Source organism: Sander lucioperca, chromosome 6 (assembly GCF_008315115.2).
Source record: "Sander lucioperca isolate FBNREF2018 chromosome 6, SLUC_FBN_1.2, whole genome shotgun sequence".
Lineage (NCBI taxonomy): Eukaryota > Metazoa > Chordata > Actinopteri > Perciformes > Percidae > Sander > Sander lucioperca.
The window spans coordinates 24,784,578-24,806,046 of NC_050178.1; the positions used below are offsets into that span (position 1 = coordinate 24,784,578).

Below are 21,469 nucleotides of genomic sequence, written 5' to 3' on the forward strand. Positions count from 1 at the left end.
TTCACTCAGAGACCAAATGGCTTCCAGATCAGAGGAGGATCTCTGCTGTCCGGTCTGTCATGAAGTCTTTATAAATCCTGTTGTTCTGACATGTAGCCACAGCTTCTGTAAAGACTGTCTGCAGAGCTGGTGGACAAGCTCGAGAGTGTCCTGTCTGTAACACGACATCTTCAAATGCAAATCCACCTGTTAGTCTGGTGTTGAAGAACCTGTGTGGGGCCTTCTTACTGGAGAGAGATCAGAGAGCTTCAGAGGCTCTCTGCAGTCTGCACTCTGAGAAACTCAAACTCTTCTGTCTGGACCATCAGCAGCCAGTGTGTCTCATCTGTCTGCATTCAGAAACACACTCCAACCACAGAATCAGACCGATCGATGAAGTAACACGACAACACAGGAAGGAGCTTCAGGAAACTCTGGGCTCCTTAAAGAAGAAGTTGAAGGTTTTTGAACAAGTTAAAGTGAAGTTTGATCAGACAGCAAAACACATAAAGCTCCAGGCACGACGCACAGAGTCGCGGATTAAGGATCAGTTTAAGAAGCTTCACCGGTTTCTAGAAGAGGAAGAGGAGGCCAGGTTGGCTGCACTGAGGGAGGAAGAGGAGATGATGATCTACAGCTGCTCTCAGGAGCTCTGATAGACCAGGCCAAACACCTGGGCAACCTGAGCTTCAACATCTGGAACAAGATGAAGGACATGGTCTCCTACACTCCTGTGATTCTGGACCCAAACACTGCTCATCTAAAACTCATCCTGTCTGAAGATCTGACCAGTGTGAGACTTGGAGGAAAGAGACAGCAGCTTCCTGATAATCCAGAGAGGCTTGATAGATACCACTGTGTCCTGGGCTCTGAGGGCTTTAACTCAGGGACTCACAGCTGGGATGTTGAGGTTGGAGACAGTACAGACTGGGAACTGGGAGTATTAGCAGAGTCTGTCCAGAGGAAGGGAGGCAGACCGTCCGGATTATGGACAATATTGTTCCATAAAGGTAAATGCTCAGCACGGTCACCATCAGCTCCACCCACTGTTCTCGTAGTGCAGAAGAAGCTCCAGAGGATCAGAGTGACTCTGGACTGGAACAGAGGAAAGCTGTCATTCTCTGATGCTGATACTAACACACACATACACACCTTCACACACACCTTTACTGAGAAGATGTTTCTATTCATTAACACTTGGGATAAAGTCCCACTGAAGATATCACCAGTGAAGGTGTGTGTGTGACAGTGGAGCAGAGCAGCTAGAGATAAAGAGGATGATGATATTCATGATGGTGTTTATTTTCTTAAAGAGTCATCCAAGCGATTTACAATCCGAAAATTGCAAGAATCCTGCATCAAACCTAACCCTAACTCTGTATCAAATATGTTGAACTGCTTCAATGCTGCAGTCGAAAGCACGTTTTGTTTTTTTCATGTGTAAAATGATTGTTTTTTTTTTTTAGTTTTGGCTATTTTGGTTCATTTAGACCTTCTTTTTGTTATCAATACTGTTTTTTTATTAAGTTATTGTTCATGTTTCATTATTGTGACCTGTGTGTGTGGAGCCATGAAGACAGAAAACACTTTGTAGAAGCTCATTTGATCCCCAAAAAAACAATGAAGCAATAACTAAATGTTCCGTTCTAACTTCCGACCTTTAGGCTTATTTGTAGCTGGATATATCACTTGTTTCGTCTAACTATGAATATGGATCACGTTAGTGATAGTAGGATGTTTGCTACAGTTACAATTCTAGTGATGAATCGTTGAAAACACATTTTATTTCTCTGATTCACAGCTTTGTTCTAACGCCGCTGGGCTCTCTCTCTCTCTTCAGTCGTTAGTGTGCTTTCGGCCACTCGTTGAGGCTCCATCTAAAACTCTGCCATTTTGACCAGCTGTTTGTAACATAAAAATAAAATGGATTATGGATCATTTCATTTCTATCGTTTATAGCTGGCTTTACCATCTAAGTCTCTATTGGTTGTTGAAACAGGAGACGTCTCTTACGTTCTAAAACCAGTCTCTGGAGACTCCACCAGCTGACTTCTCTATTGGCTGGTGAAACAGGAGACGTCTCTTACGTTCTAAAACCAGCCTCTGGAGACTCGACAAGCTGACTTCTCTATTGGCTGTTGAAACAGGAGACGTTTCTTACATTCTAAAACCAGCCTCTGGAGACTGGACCAGCTGACTTCTCTATTGGCTGTTGAAACAGGAGACGTCTCTTACGTTCTAAAACCAACCTCTGGAGACTCCACCAGCTGACTTCTCTATTGGCTGTTGAAACAGGAGACGTCTCTTACGTTCTAAAACCAGCCTCTGGAGACTCCACCAGCTGAGTCACAGCGACACCATCAGCTGGTTTGACTCGAGCTGTGACGGACCGGTTCAGACCGCTGAAACTTTTCACTGCGACGTTCTAAAACGGTTTTGTCTGGTCGTGAATCTTTGGTCTGAACTGGGCTTTATTTTGACTTGTACGTGTCTAGCCATCACACAGGGCTTTAATCATATATTATTCAGAGCCTGATATATTGTACATTTCATTGCTGAAAACACAGAGAAAATGGATTTATTTTGAAGCTGTTGACAACAAAATAAAAAAAGAATTTTGAACCTATCAAATGTTCAGGTTTTTGTTCTGGAAAGTTATGCTAATGAACACACATTTAACAGCCTAAGATAATACTTCATTTGCACATTTAAACTTTCAGAAAACTTGTAATACACAAAATGATTGTAAGTAATCTAATGGCGTTTACCCACTGCTAGTACCAGCTGGGCTCGGCTCCACCGTCCTGTTTTCCTCAAATTTTCCATTGCAGATTTAGTACCACCTCATGCGTGAGGCCTGAGGCGAGCGTGGCTGGTCGTCATAGCGACACCGCAGGAAACTGCCGTGACCTACCGTGACACACAGAACGTGGAAGGTGTGTTGTTTTTGATTCTCGGCATGTGGCTGTTTGCCAGAAGACAGATTTAGTTTCTAAAGAAGCTGGAGGCAACAACAAAAACCCACCGCTGGCTAAACTATTTAAAAATGGTGGGTTTGTTCAGGACAATCCCCCCCCCCAATCCCGTCTGCCGCTATCAATGATGACGCAGTGATTAGTGATGATTCTCTCTGACCAATCAGGAGTCTGCAGGTTTTCACATCACCTTTTGGTATCGCCTCAGCTTGCTTGGACACTGACTACGTTTACCAATACTCCACTATTATTCCGAATATGACAATATTCAAAATTTGATACAGGTCATGTAAACACCATATTCCAGTTGGATAGTCAGAAGAAGGCCTTTTTCTGAATATAGCATTTTCAGATTAAGACGTGTGTGTGATATTATTCAGGTTTTAGAAGCATTCTTTTGACATGTATACAGCGCATTCAGAATATGCATCTCGATCGGGGTTTTTACTGCAGTTTACGGCCTCTTACACGTTTACGGCACATGTTCAGCTCTGTGCGTTTACAAGGCTGAAGACCCAATGAGGAGAAACACAGCTACAATTAAACGTTATCAAAGACTTGGATAGCAACATGTTCTTGGATATGAGGCAACCTTTTCAATGTAACTAGTGCTTCTCACAGGTTGGGAATTTACTTGTAATAGCTGGTGGCGTTGGATGTAGTCTCGCTTTGCCAGACCTTCCTCCACAGCGCTGCAAAGGAAGGTCTGACTAGTCCACACAGCATTCTGGGATTGGAGAAAAATGTGCTCTGGTTAATTGACATTTCTTTAAACCAATCACAGTCGTCTTGGGCGGTGCTAAGCGCTGGACGGAGCCACGGTGCCTCTGCAAAATAGCCTCAGGAAGGAGCTTGTTTTGGTGGAACGTGTACGTTCAAAAGTAGTTTTAGTCGTGTAACAGAAAACTCAGATTGGACAGATAGTCTAGCTAGTTGTCTGGATTTACCCTGCAGAGATCTGAGGAGCAGTTAACCATAGTCCTCACAAATCCACCGGAGGTTAGAACGGCAACACAGAGGAAGGGGACGGACATCCGGCCTATATGAGGGACATACGGTGGAATTTCCGCCGGCAACGGGGTAATCCCAAAGTGGAAGGTCGTGGATATAGACTACGTACATATCCTGTACTTCATATGAAAGCCCTGAGTGCTTGTCAAATTTTCTGATTTTTGTCAGTGAAGAACGAGGCATATTTATTGCAGGCGCTGGTGGATCCTTATTTAGGTTACGCCAAGCCGTAGTCAAACATTTTAGTTGATTAAACTGTTATGTAGCCTAATTAGCAACTAATTATCACTCCCATCGTGTAAAATACGGGCGCTTGGTCAGGTGTCTTTAGTGTTATTGACGCTAGAAGTCTCCTTTAGCGTCAGATCTAAACATGCTTTATCTAAAGGCGCTGGGTCGGGACTTTTGACGGTTAGGTTTAGGAAAAGATGGTGGGTGGAGTTATAAAATGTACGTGTCTGTCACACACGGGACAAGAACCCCAGTCTCCGGGGTGAAAGTACTTTGTTGTCTATCTACATACTACTCTCTACTGTTGTCTCTCTACATACTACTCTCTACTGTTGTCTCTCTACATACTACTCTCTACAGTTGTCTCTCTACATACTACTCTCTACTGTTGTCTCTCTACATACTACTCTCTACTGTTGTCTCTCTTCATACTACTCTCTACTGTTGTCTCTCTTCATACTACTCTCTACTATTGTCTCTCTACATACTACTCTCTACTGTTGTCTCTCTACATACTACTCTCTACTGTTGTCTCTCTACATACTACTCTTTACCGTTGTCTCTCTACATACTACTCTTTACCGTTGTCTCTCTACATACTACTCTGTACCGTTGTCTCTCATACTACTCTCTACTGTTGTCTCTCTACATACTACTCTCTACTGTTGTCTCTCTACATACTACTCTCTACTGTTGTCTCTCTACATACTACTCTCTACTGCTGTCTCTCTACATACTACTCTCTACTGTTGTCTCTCTACATACTACTCTTTACCGTTGTCTCTCTACATACTACTCTCTGTTGTCTCTCTACATACTACTCTCTACTGTTGTCTCTTTTAATACTACGTCATTTTAAAGCGCGATCGAGCTGCTGCTCTGCCCGGTGCATTCCATACAGACGTTAAAGAGGGATTTTTGCGTCGGTATCTGAAGCTGAGAGCTACTCACCAAGCGTCAGTATTTTATGAGTTGGGAGTGAGAACGGGTTAGGAGTTAATATCGAGCACAAACAGGCTTTCAGAGTCTCTCTCCACCACCCACATCTCAGAGTCTCTGACAGAAGGCATTGATGACGTAGCGCTGGTTAGAAGCTAAAGGTTACAGCTCATGATGCAGAGTGTGAGACTCAAGTATTGTCAAAAGACAAGTTGTTCTCTCTGACAAAAGAAAAGACCAAAAAGAAAGGTTGAATTACAATAAACCACACAAAAGAGGTCTTGTTGGGACATCCAGACGCTAACGTGACTATAACACGAGAGCGTGACTCGAGACTGACACAGCAAACATTGTGAGTTCTCACTACTGAATTCAGGAGCATCCCATATTCAATTTCAGGAAGTGTAGCTCCTGATTTTGTGGAAAGTAAAGAGAATAATGCAGGGCGCAGCATTAGTGTAGGTGTTGTTTTGTCCAGTTAGAGTTACAGAGTAATGTGTTTAAAGGTTTAGCAGATGCCAAAACACTGGACAACTTTTTTGTTTTCCAGCAAAGGGTTAAAATCAAGGGCAACTGGACTTGGTTAAAGGTGCTCCGAAGACGTTTCGTCTCTCATCTGAGAGACTACTTCAGTTGGGACTGAATGTTAGGGAAACCCAGCTATTTAACCTCTGTTGGGTCGTTGTCAAGCTGATCGATACCACTTTGTTTGTTGGTGTTCCTGGCTGTTGTAACGACCGTTGTTAGGGTCGTTGGAGACACCCAAGGCGAAGTCTGAACGTCCATCGTTGGCATTCTCACATTAGGCCAAATAAAGACTTTCCTCCCCCGAAAAACGTTCCCAGGGGTCGTTTGTTCAAGCAGCAATTACATCTCATATTTAGGTTTCTAGTGACAGCGCCCTCTAGTGCAAAGGCATAAATCACAAATAATCCTTATAATCAGGACTGGGCTTTTTCCAAAGTTTTTGTTGCTTTTTAAGCTTTTTTGTTGCTTTTTTGGACGTTTTTTTTTATTTTTTTCGGCCTTGCTCTAGTGCTTGTTGGAGACAAACGTTTATAGCGGCTCTGATGAGAGCAAAGTCTGAAGTAAGGGGGGGAAGGGAATGGGTCGAACGAACACAGGTCTTTCCATGAACCTAGGAGACCGGGGTTCATGTCCCATTTGATTATAACAGTACCCACGTTTTTACCTTAACGAACATCAGCGTCACGTGCGTAATCTTCAGGAAGTGACCTAACGTCAGATTTTAACCCAAACCACCAACTTTTTATCAACTTAACTAAGTCGTTTTGGAAAGGACGTAACTTTGGGTTCAACATTGGGGGAATTGAGATTGAAATTTTGAACAAAACTGAAATTTTGAACGTCAGACACATTTTCTGCATTCTGGTGATATCAATTTATGGTGCAAATGCCTTTGTTTTTTTGTTTTTTTGGGGTCGGGGGGTGGGGGGTGTAAACTACATCTATGAGTTTTGGTGTCTAAACCTTACCAAGCTGGGACCGTTAAACAACGTTAACGGCGTGTTTCAAACCGTGACCGTTAACGTCTCTGGCTTAGATATGAGGTTGTATTTCCTGTCACCCCTAGGGGGCGCTAATTTATGAAACGCTCGTGTGTGTCGGATTAAGGAGTTTGCTGTCCTCTCACCTCTTCCATCTTGTTAATAAATCAAGTGAGAAGTTGGTTCATTTTCACACAGACTTCTATAGAAACTGACTTCTTTTTGGAGCCCCCCTGCTGGAAATTAGAGTGAATGCAGCTTTAAGGAGCTTCAACATTGGTTTCACTTTTCAGAACCGAAAGTTGCCGCTTGGTCCAAGTGCAAGCCTTACGCGTGATTTATACTTCTGCGTTAAATCTACGCCAAGGCTACGTACGTAGGTACGTGGAGACACCGACCCGACGCTGTAGCCTGACATGGACCTCTCGAAAAATATAACTACACATCGCTGAGACGTGCGCCGCTGCGACGTGTAGTTATGTCGCTCGTCCGTGGCTTGGTAGCGTTGCATTTCCCCCCGACTCATTTCCTGGTTCTCCTTCTCCATAAACAACATGAAATCAAGGAGAGGGTTAACTTCTCCTGCTCCAGATTTCCCACCGTGGTCAGAAAGAACAGGGGAGACACTTTGTTTCTCTCACTATGACTCTAGTGTCACTTCTCACTCTCTCACTCGCTCTACCACACACCCACGCACACACACACCCCGACCCTGCTATTCTCTTAAAGAGATCGACGCACACACCAACGCACAAGTATAAACTTCAGGCCCCTTACGTAGGCCAGGGGCGTCGGACTGGGGGGGAAAAAGGGGAGTACCCAAAAAGATGCTAGAATGAATAGCTGTGGATGCGGGGAGGGGCCCATAGAAAATGCCTTTCTACAGGGCCCAGAATGTTGTGCTACGCCCCTGACGTAGGCTATGGGAAAAGCTCTGCGTGGAGCCTCCGCAGAACCATAAATCACGCTTTAGTCAGCAGCATGACCTCCAGACACAGTTCAGTCACATCCACACCCTTACTTTCTGCCTCGTTGCATAAAAGCCAAACTAATTCCTGCGTTGGCTCTGAACACGGGCCATTAGTGAAGTATACATATGTGATGAAACAAAACAAATGAATGGAAGGAAACTAAACTGAAGACAGAACTCCCAGTTTAACACTGGACAGAACACAAGACCTTTGGAAAAAATGACGAAGGCTTAACTGAGTCGTGAGCTGCTTTAAAAAAAAAAAAAAAACACACTGTGCTAAAAAATGTCCCAGCTGTGTGAATATGGTTAGAATATCACACCAGTTATTACACGGTAAGCAAACACTGCTACCCAACAGCTGTCAGGCCAAATAAAACCCTGCATTTTAGACATAGCCATATAATATTTTATAATGTCATTTGGCAGATGGCTGATTCAGCTCAGGTATAATTGTTTCTTACATGCGGATCTCACAGCTGGAAAATATTCAAGTGTTTGGGATCCTGGTCCGTTGCCACTCTGCAGAGTGACCGTAGCTGTGCAGAAAACTATCTTGCATATTCATAAGTGTACCAAAATTACAAATACATATTATCTCACTCAGCTCCTGTTATGTGGAGCCGTGTGTGCGTTTAGTTTTTGTTTTGCTTGTCCAGGTTTTGAAGGTGAAGGGAAGTTAATGGTGCTCAAAGCATCAAAAATAGACATTTAAACATGTTATTAAATTTGTGAGAACTGTCGCAATTTAGGTAGGTATGTAGGCACAGAAACTATTTGGTTATGTTTGGAAAAAGACCGTGGTTTTGGGCTACAAATCAGACGCTACATCACTTCCGGTTACGCATGAACGTGACGTATCAGAATCTGAATCAGAATCAGTTTTATTGGCCAAGTATACTTACATACAGTGAACCTTTTCTGTTAATTTACAGATGTATTTCTTAGAGTGCAGGAAATAAAGTGTTTGACGCTAAAACTTTATAATGTGTCCCCTCCAATGTTTAAACAAATCCTACGCCCTTCGACGTCACCCCAATGTGCAGTCTCTGAGCCAACAGGAGGAACACTACTACACATATTCAGTCTCTGGGCCAACAGGAGGAACACTACTGCACATATTCAGTCTCTGGGCCAACAGGAGGAACACTACTGCACATATTCAGTCTCTGGGCCAACAGGAGGAACACTACTGCACATATTCAGTCTCTGAGCCAACAGGAGGAACACTACTGCACATATTCAGTCTCTGGGCCAACAGGAGGAACACTACTGCACATATTCAGTCTCTGGGCCAGCAGGAGGAACACTACTGCACATATTCAGTCTCTGAGCCAGCAGGAGGAACACTACTGTACATATTCAGTCTCTGAGTCAGCAGGAGGAACACTACTGTACATATTCAGTCTCTGAGCCAGCAGGAGGAACACTACTGTCCAAACAAAAAGTTAATAAGAAAACGGTATATCACTGACAACATCAGTGAAACATTCATTCAGCTTTTCTCGTCCACACCCACCCTCTCAGGGGTCTCAGTCACTGAGCTTGTAGACAATTTCAATTGTAAAATTACAAATGTTATTGATGCCATTGCTCCCATTAAGGTAAAAACTGTCTCTGATAAGAAAAGATCTCCATGGAGAAATGCCATACTGGTAAGAACAGAAAAAAGAGAGTGTCGAAAAGCAGAACGCAGGTGGCGAAAAACTAATCTCCAGGTCCACTACAACACCTATAAAGAGAGACTTCGCACTTATAATTTGGAACTGAGGAATGCAAGGCGGTCCTTCTTCTCGGACATTATTGCCAAAAACAATAATAATTCACGTGCTTTGTTTGCTACTGATAGGTTAACAAACCCTCCAGTACCAGTAGCATCTGAACTTTTATCCACAAAGGCCTGCAATGATTTTGCCACCTTCTTTAAAGACAAAATTCAGAAAATTAAACAAACAGTCAGTGCTTCCATATCGAGTACAAGGTATGTGTTGTCACAGTGTCCAGGAAAAACAGATTCCAATATGACCCAATTTCATATGATTAACCGTAAAAACCTGGAGGACATTATACAACATCTGAAAACCTCCTCCTGCTGCCTTGATATTCTACCAACGGGCCTTTTCAAAAATGTTGCAAATTGTTTGGCTACAGATCTTCTACAGATTGTAAACACGTCTCTTCTCTCAGGTATCTTCCCACAGGCCCTGAAAACTGCAGTCATTAAGCCACTCTTAAAAAAGAACAATCTAGACACGTCACTAATGAGCAACTATAGGCCGATATCAAACCTTCCATTTTTAAGTAAAATCATTGAAAAAACGGTTTCTCAACAACTGAACCTTTTCTTGTCACTAAACAACAGTTTTGATGCATTCCAGTCGGGTTTTCGACCACACCACAGCACTGAGACAGCTCTTGTTAAAGTCTTTAATGACATCCACTTAAACACAGATAGTGGCAAAACTACAGTCTTAGTATTACTCGATCTCAGTGCTGCATTTGATACGGTCGACCATGACATATTACTAGACCGATTGGAAAACTGGGTTGGCATTTCTGGCTCAGTACTAAAGTGGTTTGAGTCTTATTTAAAGAATAGGGACTACTTTGTGTCTATAGGGAATTATACATCTGAGCATACAAATATGACGTGCGGAGTTCCCCAAGGCTCAGTTCTGGGGCCTCTCCTGTTTAACATCTACATGCTTCCACTGGCTCAAATTATGGAAAACAACAAAATAAGTTACCATAGTTATGCGGATGACACACAAATTTATATAACCTTATCGCCAGGGGACTATAGTCCAATACAACAACTGACTAAGTGCATTGAACAAATTAACGACTGGATGTGCCAGAACTTTCTTAAATTAAATGAAGAAAAAACTGAGGTGGTTGTTTTTGGAGCAAAAGAGGAACGATTAAAAGTCAGCACTCAGCTTCAAACGATAATGTTAACAACAACAGACAAAGCCAGAAATCTTGGTGTAGTCATGGACTCAGACCTGAATTTTAACAGCCACATTAAGACAATTACAAAGTCAGCCTATTACCACCTTAAAAATATATCAAGGGTTAAAGGACTTATGTCTCAGCAAGACTTGGAAAAACTTGTCCATGCTTTTATCTTCAGCAGACTACTGTAACGGAGTCTTTACAGGTCTCCCTAAAAAATCAATCAGACAGCTGCAGCTGATTCAGAACGCTGCTGCTCGAGTCCTCACTAAGACCAAGAAAGTGGATCACATCACTCCAGTTCTGAAGTCTCTACACTGGCTTCCAGTGCCTCAAAGAATTGATTTAAAAATACTTTTGCTGGTTTATAAATCACTAAATGGTTTAGGGCCAAAATACATTTCTGATCTGCTAGTACACTATGAACCACCCAGACCTCTCAGGTGGTCTGGGACAGGTCTGCTTGTTGTCCCCAGAGTCAGAACTAAACAGGGGGAAGCAGCATTTAGTTTTTATGCTCCACATATCTGGAACAAACTCCCAGAAAACTGCAGGTCTGCTGCAACTCTCAGTTCTTTTAAATCAAGGCTGAAGACCTATCTATTTGATGTTGCCTTTCTTTAAATAATTTCATTTCTTATACTGAAGTTGCATTGTTGACACTGTATGACAATCTATATAAGCATATAAAGAGAAATTCCTATTTTATCTGCTTTTATATATTTAACTGTTTTAATTGCTCTTCAATGTTTCATTTCTTATACTGCACTGTAACTTTTATTCTTGTATTTTATCTGTTTTAAATTTTTTAATCTGTTTTCATGTAAAGCACTTTGAATTGCCCTGTTGCTGAAATGTGCTATACAAATAAAGCTGCCTTGCCTTGCCTTACTGTACATATTCAGTCTCTGAGTCAGCAGGAGGAACACTACTGTACATATTCAGCGTCCCACAGATCAGTGAAGTAAACCCGGAAGCTTAGAAAGGTTTTTGGCGTACGCGCCAGGCGAGCAACTCCATTGGCTACCCTCTCCCCTCCCTGATGGACATTTACACCTCCCGCTGCCTCAGCAGAGCAAAAAACGTCACCAAGGACGGCCTGGCTTTGACCTGTTTTGACCTGCTGCCCTCAGGGAGGCGCTACAGGTGCATCAGAACAAGGACTAACAGATTCAAGAACAGTTTCTTCCCAAAAGTTCACAGTCTAACCCCCAACCCCTGGACTTTCTTCTACCCACCTACTGTGCAATATTTAATGTTTAATACTATTGATAATATTGATAATTAATGTGCAATTCCATTACTGTGCAATACCTGTATACTGTGCAATATCATTACTCTCATTGTCCAATATCTATTACTCATTGAATATGATCACCACTATTGGGCAATATTCAAATAATGTGCAATAACCCACACTGCATATCACACTGTATATTAAAACCATATATATATATATTTTTTTTTTCATATGTATATAGCGTCTCAGAACTATGCACCTTACCCCCCTTTTTTTGCACTACTTATTTTATTCCATGTTGTTATATTTATTTTACGTATATGTTGGCACTGGGAATGGAGTTGCTTTTAATCTCATTGTACATGTGTACAGTGACAATAAAAGGCATATTCTATTATATTCTGTATAGGAACCATTTTGGGATCTGGGATCCAGTCAATATAATTCATCCATGACTAAGGACGTTTTCTCACCTGCCTGGTTTAGTTCGGTGGAATCTAACCCTGGAGCGTTTACCCTCCAGGTGTGGATCATTTGGGCAGGTATGAACACAGCAATCGGCCTCGGTGCGGACCAAAACAACCGGTCCGGTTACTAACAACCTCTGGTACGCTTGTGTACGTTTGGTTTGTGAACTAACCGAACCAAAGGGGGGGAACGCTCCAAGTTTACAAACTCATCAATTGATTTGGATAAGAGCAAAGGAACTACAGGTGTGAAAACGCCCTCCGACATCCTAAAAATGACACTAAATTGACCACGTAAACTTTCACTAAGGGGAGAATTCAGAACAAAAAAACAAGAGGAGAGGAAGATGTGGGGAAACACTAGATAAGATAAAATAAAAAATACACAAAGAGAGAGAAACATGTCATTTCAACTGCAGGATTCTTGTTCCAGCAGGTTCAGCAACTCAAAGTCTCCCCTCGTTTTCCCCTGAAGAAGATCAACGGTTTTCCATTTTCCGAGAGACTGACTCCTTTATGTGTGTGTGTGTGTGTGTGTGTGTGTGTGTGTGTGTGTGTGTGTGTGTGTGTGTGTGTGTGTGTGTGTGTGTGTGTGTGTGAAGGTGTCCCCTGAGGCGACAGAATCTTGTGATTTATGAGTGACTGGAGCATTTGATTAGTCCAACATGTTCTAGCAGCACAGCATTTCTATAAAATACTCCCATAATACTTCACTGAGTTCTTGCATTTGTTGAAATAAATCAATCAGATTAAATCTCATGAAAAAAAACGACTGATTTCCTTTAACATACATTTTTATTTTCATCACACTGAAGCTAAAGATTATTGTTGTGAACGTTGAGAGGGAAGAGAGAACAAAGAAACAACCAGCACTGGCATCAAGCCCAGAAAGTTGCACTATGCTTTGTCTTTGACACATGACCACCGTATTTTCCAGACTATAAGTCGCACTTTTTTTCATACTTTGGCTGGTCCTGCGACTTATAGTCAGGTGCGACTTATATATCAAAATATATATAATTTAACATGTTTTTAAATGTTATTTCATACTGAAAACATTACCATCTACAGCCGCGAGAGGCGCTCTAGGCTTGTGACAACTATATGCTGCTCCTAAAGACAACTGAGAAAGAAAAGAAAATCTTATTCTGCAGATTACAAACTGCAGGTAGTAAAATACGCAGCCAAAAACGGTAATCGAGCAGCACAAAGAAAGTTTGGAGTGAGAGAGAAACTTGCGAGGGACTGGTGAAAAGGTTAGTCTTACTGCAATGAAGAAAACAAAGAAAGCTAATCGGCTAATCGCGGGCTGAAAGCAAGATGGCCAGAGCTGGAGGAACGAGTCCACAGATGGGTGCTTGAACAGCGTCCTGCTGGGAGAGGCTCGTCAACGCTGCAGTTACGTCTCCACGCCCTGGTAGTTGTTCTGTGTGCTAATGTGTAGTTGAATAACTGTTAATGTGTTACGTTAACATACCGGACACCTACCGTATTCAGCCCCTTGTTCTGTGTGCTGTTGTGTAGTTGAATAACTTGCCTTTCCTGTTCTTGGTCTTGGATTTTGTGAAATAAATTTCCAAATAAATGCGACTTATAGTCCAGTGCGACTTATATATGTTTTTTTCCTCTTCATGACGCATTTTTTGACTGATGCGACTTATACTCCGGAGCGACTTATAGTCCGGAAAATACGGTACTGCACACATGCTACATGCTAACTCTTTCAGCTGATTAAAGAACATCGTAACACTATACATTTAGCCTTTGGCCATACAAAGACAAATGACGCTCAAATATGAACAATATTACATATATAATACAAGAAAACAGAATACAATAGGCTACAAAGGTACAGATTAAGTAGGCAGTTCAAGCCGGCGTAAAGTGAGGTGTAAGTAAGTTGATGGATATGCAAAAGTGGTGTGGTGATAACATAATGTACATGAAATGGACAATCTAACATTGTAACATTGCTGAGATGTAGTAAAGAGTCAGAATACAGTAGGTGCAAATTAAATTGTGGTCTAGATAGTGATGTGGATCCAGTGATCAGTTATAACGCAGTATATATACATAGAAAGTCTACTGTATATGAATGCTGAGAAGTAGTGATGTCAATATACAGTTAGTGCAAGATGTAATCTAGTTAGTTGATGTGGGTCAGTAATAACACAGTAAACATGAACAGACAGTCAAAATGCTGAGAATAGTAAAGAGTCAACATACAGTTAGTGCAAAAACGTGTCTAGGTAGTGAGGTAGAAACATGAGTAACACAGGATACATGAAAAGACTAAGTCTATATTAATGTTAAATGCTGAGGTGAAGATAGATAGATAGATAGATAGATAGATAGATAGATAGATAGATAGATAGATAGATAGATAGATAGATAGATACTTTATTGATCCCCAAGGGGAAATTCAAGGTCCCAGTAGCTTACAGACATCACACACAACATACACATACATCATAAACATAAAATATGATCTAAATAACATAAAATAACAAATCCACATGAATAATATGGACAATAAAAGAAAATATACTAAATAAAAACTCCACATGAATGTACTAAGGGATGTATAAGCATGAGAGGCTTGCAGTGACAGGGCAGGGACTGACCCTGTGATTCAGTCTGCATGGTAAGGTGCTCTATGAGAGGGTGTGTCATGGTGGTATAGTGCAAGTAAGTCCAGTAGTGCAAGGATAAAGTCTTGAGACAAGAATTAAATATGGACAATATAAGAGAATAATGTAGAAATAGTAATATAAAAACTATAGCAGTGCAAGGATAAAGTTTAAAAAATACAACATTAAATATGTAGTAAAGTAGACAGTATAAATACTTTGATTTACAAAGTTTTATGGCCCGCCTGAACTTCCTGCTCACTGCCCTGCAGCAGTGTGAGACGTTACAGCTTCTCTGTGACCCAGATGTCAGAAACTGTCACCCTGGGATCCTCAGAAATGAAACCTGTTTGGTGACCCAGTTTTAGTCCTGACACACAAAAGGAGAAACACTCAGGGTCCTATCTTTCACCCGGCGCAGCGCGGCGCAAAGCCCGACCAAAGCCTGACGCAAGTGTCTTTGTTATTTTAAGACCGTCCAGCGCCCACGTCATTTAGTAGCAAATGCGTCTGCGCCCATCTGTGCACCCATGGGCGTGCTGGTCTTACAGGGAGGTGTGTTCAGGTGCATTCTGGGTGTATTGCTATCTTGAGGCAGTGGGAATTGACCAACAAAAACCTGGTCTAAAGTCAATAACGCAGCATTTCATTGTTATTTTAACAGGAAATTAGTAAAATGCTCCTAGGCTTGTGTACAGCGCGCTCACTATGCTTGATACACACACAGGGACGCTCAAGGTCCAAGGTCCAAACGCGCCTGGCTTTTAAAGGGAATGGGAGATGATCTCTGATTGGTTTATTGCATGTTACGCCCCAAACACACCTCTGATTAATGAAGACACTAAGTACAACCCTTTAGAACCATGCACCCGGCGCACAGAGCCTTTTTTTCCGCAGTCAAACTAGCAAAAGTTGATTTGGACACACCCTAAACGCACCTGCGCCATAAACTTCGGCGATGATGGCGTCAATCAGCATGTCATCCAGTTCAGCATATTCACAGTCCATAAGAAGCAGCTTTAAGTCCTTCACGAAGTGGTCGAAACACTCACTTGCACCTTGCTTCCTCTGCTTAAAAAGGTGACGAGCTATCCTCTTATTTTTTCTTGGTCTGATGTAGCTTTCAAACTTATCCAGTACCTTAATAGGATCTCCTTTCTCACCATCTGCCCATTCCAGCGTTTTGTAGACTTCTCTGCCTTGTTCGCCTATCCACATGCCGAGCCAGCCTTCTGCTTAGCTTCTGGCCCCGACAGCGGTCCATCAAAGACGAATGTGGCGTGACTTCTAAATCTGCCAAACTCTTTATATAAGTCAGTGGCATCCCAGTCAATCCTCGGGTATTCAAACTGCGGAGTAGCCATAACTACACTTGTTTAAAAGTCTGTGCTTGACAGAATTCTGACACCATGTAATATACTCAGAGACGGAGACGTTGTGCACTTTACACTGTGTTGCTTTATTCTTCGCTTGTAAACCACATGTTAACAACATAAAGCCACCCAGAGAAGTACGGTGGCTGAGAGTAGACATTAAGAGTAAAAACTACAGCCACACTTCTGAACAGCGCCCCTTGCGCTACACCAATACATTACAGTACTCATGTGATATGCCACAACAACAGTTTTATTTTAAATGAATGGCTGCAACAATAAAATATGTGTGAATATGGGGAGTGTATGTGCATGCACACGTGGGCGTTTGTGTGTGCATGTCTGTGCATGTCTGTACGTGCACATTCATATGGGTGTTTGTGTGTGTAAGTGTGCGTGTGTGAGTGAGAGCAAATTAACATAAATATATTTAACCCCATTCCACAGAACAAACAATTAAATGCATTATTTATCAGTCACAATGGTGACAAGAACAAACAAATGAAATGCATTGTTAATCAGAGTCACAGTGGTGACAAATGACATTGGTCAGGCCTGGAGTGCATGCCTGGTGGAACCAAAAGCTACATAAAACACACTTGACCCACACTAGAGGGCTGCATTGGGATTGGGTCCCGCAAATCTCGCGGGAGCGGGCGGTTTTAACTTTGCTGCGGGCGGGAGCGGGTGGCTAAAAAAAACACTGCGGGATCGGGATGTAACCTGGAACCCCCCCACGCCAGCAGAAACCATAGATATACATATATACTGACTGAGTATATACTGTATAGGCCATCTATGAGCAGACACCAGCGTGTCTGAGCCTCCCAGGACGGTGGAGCTCCGAGCCAAGGCTCCGTCCACCCTCATCCTCGGCTCCTTCCTCCCCCTCTCTCCCTCTCTTGCTCCTTCCTCCCCGTCTAACAGCAGCAAGCACCTGCCTTCTTTGCCTTCATCTTCTCCCTATTAACCTATAAAATGACGTGTTTTCTCATGTGGGACGGGAGAAGACATAACATCAATGCATCTCTATTATTGTGCGGGCATAAATTCTCAGAGTTTTGCGGGTGCGGGCGGGAATGGACGTACACATTGCGGGAGCGGGCGGTAATGGTTGCGGGTGCGGGCGGTAATGGTCAGAAATTCGCCGGGAGCGGGCCGGAGCGGGATGAAGAAAACAGTCCCGCGCAGGGCTCTAACCCACACTTGATGGTTGTAACACTTTCATAACACATTTTACATCCTACCCCGCCACTGTCACCCATTGTTTAGCTAGCTGTATTAGCATGGTGCTTTGAAATTAGCAGGAGGTTAATACACCATTCTTTACTAGAGAAACTACAGTTTCACCTGATATAACTCATACAACATTATCTACAACGGTAGAAAAACTAAACTAAATATTATAATATATTTTTTTTACTTTCTTACCTCAGAATTAGATTTCCTGCTGTAGCTTCAGGAGCGATAGCAACACAGACTGGAAAAGCTCCATGTGGGATCATAAAGGAAGCCTGAGGAAACTGAAACTGTCACATGACTCCTATCTTATCCCTGATTCGTGGAATTGGTAGTGTTACAACTCTCCCCGTGTTACAACTATAGCCGGTCTCCCTACTGTCATTTCTACATCCACATTTCCTAGACCAAGACATAAAAAAACACAACATTACCACAATTTAGTATGAACATTCATATTGTCACGATGTGGAGAGGTCTGGACCCAAATGGGGGTAGGGGGGGAGAGAACTTGACAGGAAGACAGGGGAAAGACAAGGACAACAAAATAAAAGAGGAAATAAATGATACAAGAGATGCACACCATGACACGTATGTGCTTTAGGACAATTTGTCACACAATTACCTGTACGTGTAAGCCTCAACCGTCCATCTGGCCCAATTTGAAGATTTTCCTTGGTTTGTGTCTCCATTTTTTTGATGAATGTCTGATTTATGTTGTCGTTGTGCAAATGGAAGACCAACATTTTACAAAACAAGAAATGTGTCTCCTTCATTTGACAGAGGAAGTATCGGTCAAAGGACAGCTCTCGTTTTTTTTGTTCTGCCTCTGAGGAATTGACAAAACTGCACAAATCAGGGACAAGGTTGAGGCTGCGGAGTACTTCCTCCGGCCGGGTTTGATTTTTTTGATGGAAGAGTACCGCTCAGCAGTGCCTGTGATGGGATGTGGCCTTTGCAAATGTTCTCCAGGATTTACATCCTTTTGGGGGTTGGTATTATTCCTCCTGTACAGAAGATTTTTCATCCAAGGAAGATTTACTGTTAGACTTTTATCTTGTACTGCCTGTATGTTTTCTCTTGTAGGCGAGCAAAGTCTTCCATCATTTGGATTAAAAAATCTTTGCTTTGTCCTGTTGTTGGTGTGTCTTGCAACACGACCAGCAATGTCAGAAATGTAAATGGTTGGTGGCTTTGCAAAGCTTAACAGGCCATCTGCGTGGTCCCTCGCACTTTCCTGCCACAGAAGTGGGGAGCAGTAATAAACAACTGAGTGAGAGCAGCCCATGTGCAGTACACCACCTAGATGGAGACAAATGATGATAACTGATGTTACCAATAGAAGAACAAGTATTTGAATTTGCAAAAATATTGTCATAGTCATATTCATTTGTTCCTAAACTGTATACTTGCAGGTGAAGTCAAAGAAAAAGCACAAAAAGAGAGTACATAAAGATGCAATATCTATCAAAATCTGTTATAGTGATAACCACATTTCCATTAAATAAAGAAACACTGGTGGATGTAAAAAATGAGTATATATTTATGTCCTTACCCCCTGTTTTCTGCAGCTTAGCAAACATTTTTGGATAAACATCCTTAGAGAGGAGCATTTCCTCAAGTCGGTTGATCAAATCAGTCTCAGATCACTCAGTAGGAACAACCAGATCAGAGCAAGCTTTAATTAGCTCATTCTTGCTTGCCTGTAGGTGGCATAATACAGAAAGAGAAGCATAATAGAATTTCAGAGGTAAATATGAACGCTACCTGCAGCAGCACAAAGAAATGTGTAATGGAGAAAATAAGCAAAATAAATTACCACTGATTTAAAAATATAAATCACCTTCTTTGATTCAATCAACCAAAGAAGCTCATCCTCATTGAGGCGTCGATTTTTCTGCGTTTTGGGGTCTGCTGTTGGCTTACTATGGAAACCTTTCAGGATCTCAGTCTTAGGTAGCACATCCCCAACTCTAGTAGCTGGTCCCATCCACGGCACAAAAGAGGAGCGTGTCAACTCCGCTGAATACGGGTTGTGAGTTTTCAAGTCTTAACCCGAAGGAAAGATATGTTTCATAATTTAATAATGTCATTACTTCCATTTTTTTCAATGTCACATTCCTTGTTCTTTATTGCTAGGTCGCCATTTGAAATGTAGTACAATAACAAACCTTCGCAGATGCCACTGGCTATAATTTCTTTTTCCAGTCGGTCGCACTTTGAGGTGATGTTGACTGAAAGATCTTCATCCTTGACGTCTTTGGTAGCTGGCCTCAGTGTGCTCACTAGTTATAGAAGAAGAGTCGTTAAAAATAAATGTAAAAGTCAGGTCATACAATTTTCCAGGAATAGTTTTGAAATGAGCTGAATTGTCTAAACTGATTTTTGGCCTAATTACTTTAAAAGAAAGAGGTCATTATAGTGTTTAACCCTTCACCCAACAATACACATGTATTTATGTGTGTTCATGTATTGTTGATATTTAGAGCATCAAACAGATTGATACTCTCAATCTTTCTGAGTTCCATAGTAACAGCTATGAGTAGAAAATAAATTTCTACAAGCCTCAAAAAATATTACATAAATTATGTATTTCTTAGCCCTCTGTGTGTATTACTAAGTACTCACATACCTGGCACATCAAAAGACAGCTTCCAGTTGGCATTTGCTATTACCACTTGGAAGGTGGCCACATTTGTAAGAATGTGTAAGAAATCATACTCATAAGCAATAAGTGCAGAGTTGTGAAAAAATGCCCTCCGGATGGTACTGTGGTGGATTGTCAAATTAATTCAATGCTCCATAGCACTGATGAATCTTCCAATAGCTGTGTGGGTCTGTTAAAAGATCAAGCAATTAGTTCTGTTCTATTCTTACTGTAAAAATTAGTGCTATTTTATGTTTCTAATTGAATGATAAAAGGACCATATTACCCTCAGTAAATTTGTCATGAAAGAGCATAACTGAAGGGTGAGAAACACTTTGTTATTGTAGTTGTGGAAGCCTGTCAAGTAATTCTGAAATCTGACAGGTGTTCTGCAGACAGGGCACGTTTTGATGTACACATGGACACCTAAAAGGGAAACATAAATTGTTACAGGATATAGTGGATTTGTTTGTATATATGAACCCTACTTCTATCGACTGGGGTACCTGCAGAGACCAAAGGTATACTATTTGTGTTTTTGGTGACACATTTCTCCTCGGACAAGTCTGGTGGTGTAGGACCTGGACAGTACGGGCACTTGGTTTCTTCAGGTGAGAACTTCTGTGGGATGTTTGCTGCGTTATTTTGCAACTCCTCTGGTAGTTTGGGAGGCATTATTTTGCAGTTACACAAATATTCTAAAAATGTTTTAATCTGTTCTGAACTAATTTGATTTTCACTTTCAAAATGGCCTGGCTCCATATCTTCATCGTTGCCAGTGTCACTACTGAAGTCCACGTCCCTGTCACTGTCACATAGGAGGTGTCGTCTTTCCTGGAAGGTCCAACACAACGAGACATAAATGTGGACACACATTCTTCTCTTTGTGCCTTTGCAGCGACATGTCCACTTTCTACTTCCAGTGTCCAGTGTCACTCTTGTTCTGCCAAAACAACACCAACTGTCCACTTTTGATGTGTACACGGAAAAGTTTACATTACTGCCTGAATATCCGTGTTCATCAAAAAACACAGGATAGACACATGGAGTCCCATCCTGTGTGGCTCTGTCATTTAGGTTTGTGCATTCCTGTTTAGTAGTACTGGAAATCAGCCCCTTCTCGAACATCTCCTCAATTACAGTAGTCTGCAGCACAGGAGGTGGCTGGTGGTACTGTACTTGAAATGCTTTACTCTGTCCAAATGTATGCATTCTCTGCCCATGGCCATGGCCATAAACTTCCTGCAGCTTGGCACTTCGCAGTCAAGGACCTGCCTAGAAAAGGACTTGGACACATGAATTATG

At 41.9% G+C, this 21,469-nt stretch overlaps 1 protein-coding gene and 1 long non-coding RNA gene across 2 annotated transcripts; one reads left to right on the top strand and one right to left on the bottom strand.

Annotated features, from left to right (window-relative positions):
• The first annotated feature begins 647 nt into the window (after positions 1 to 647).
• Positions 648 to 1,454, top strand: LOC116056463 (nuclear factor 7, ovary-like). The gene has a single exon (XM_031308594.2). The coding sequence runs from the start codon at positions 686 to 688 to the stop codon at positions 1,223 to 1,225; it is 540 nt and encodes a 179-aa protein (XP_031164454.1). The 5' UTR covers positions 648 to 685; the 3' UTR covers positions 1,226 to 1,454.
• A 17,935-nt stretch (positions 1,455 to 19,389) lies between these two features.
• LOC118495215 lies at positions 19,390 to 20,609 on the bottom strand. Its single transcript, XR_004897532.1, has 4 exons — positions 20,451 to 20,609; positions 20,150 to 20,354; positions 19,689 to 19,802; positions 19,390 to 19,566 (listed from the first exon to the last, which is right to left on the bottom strand). It is a non-coding gene; the product is annotated as an uncharacterized LOC118495215 (long non-coding RNA).
• Positions 20,610 to 21,469: the final 860 nt, after the last annotated feature.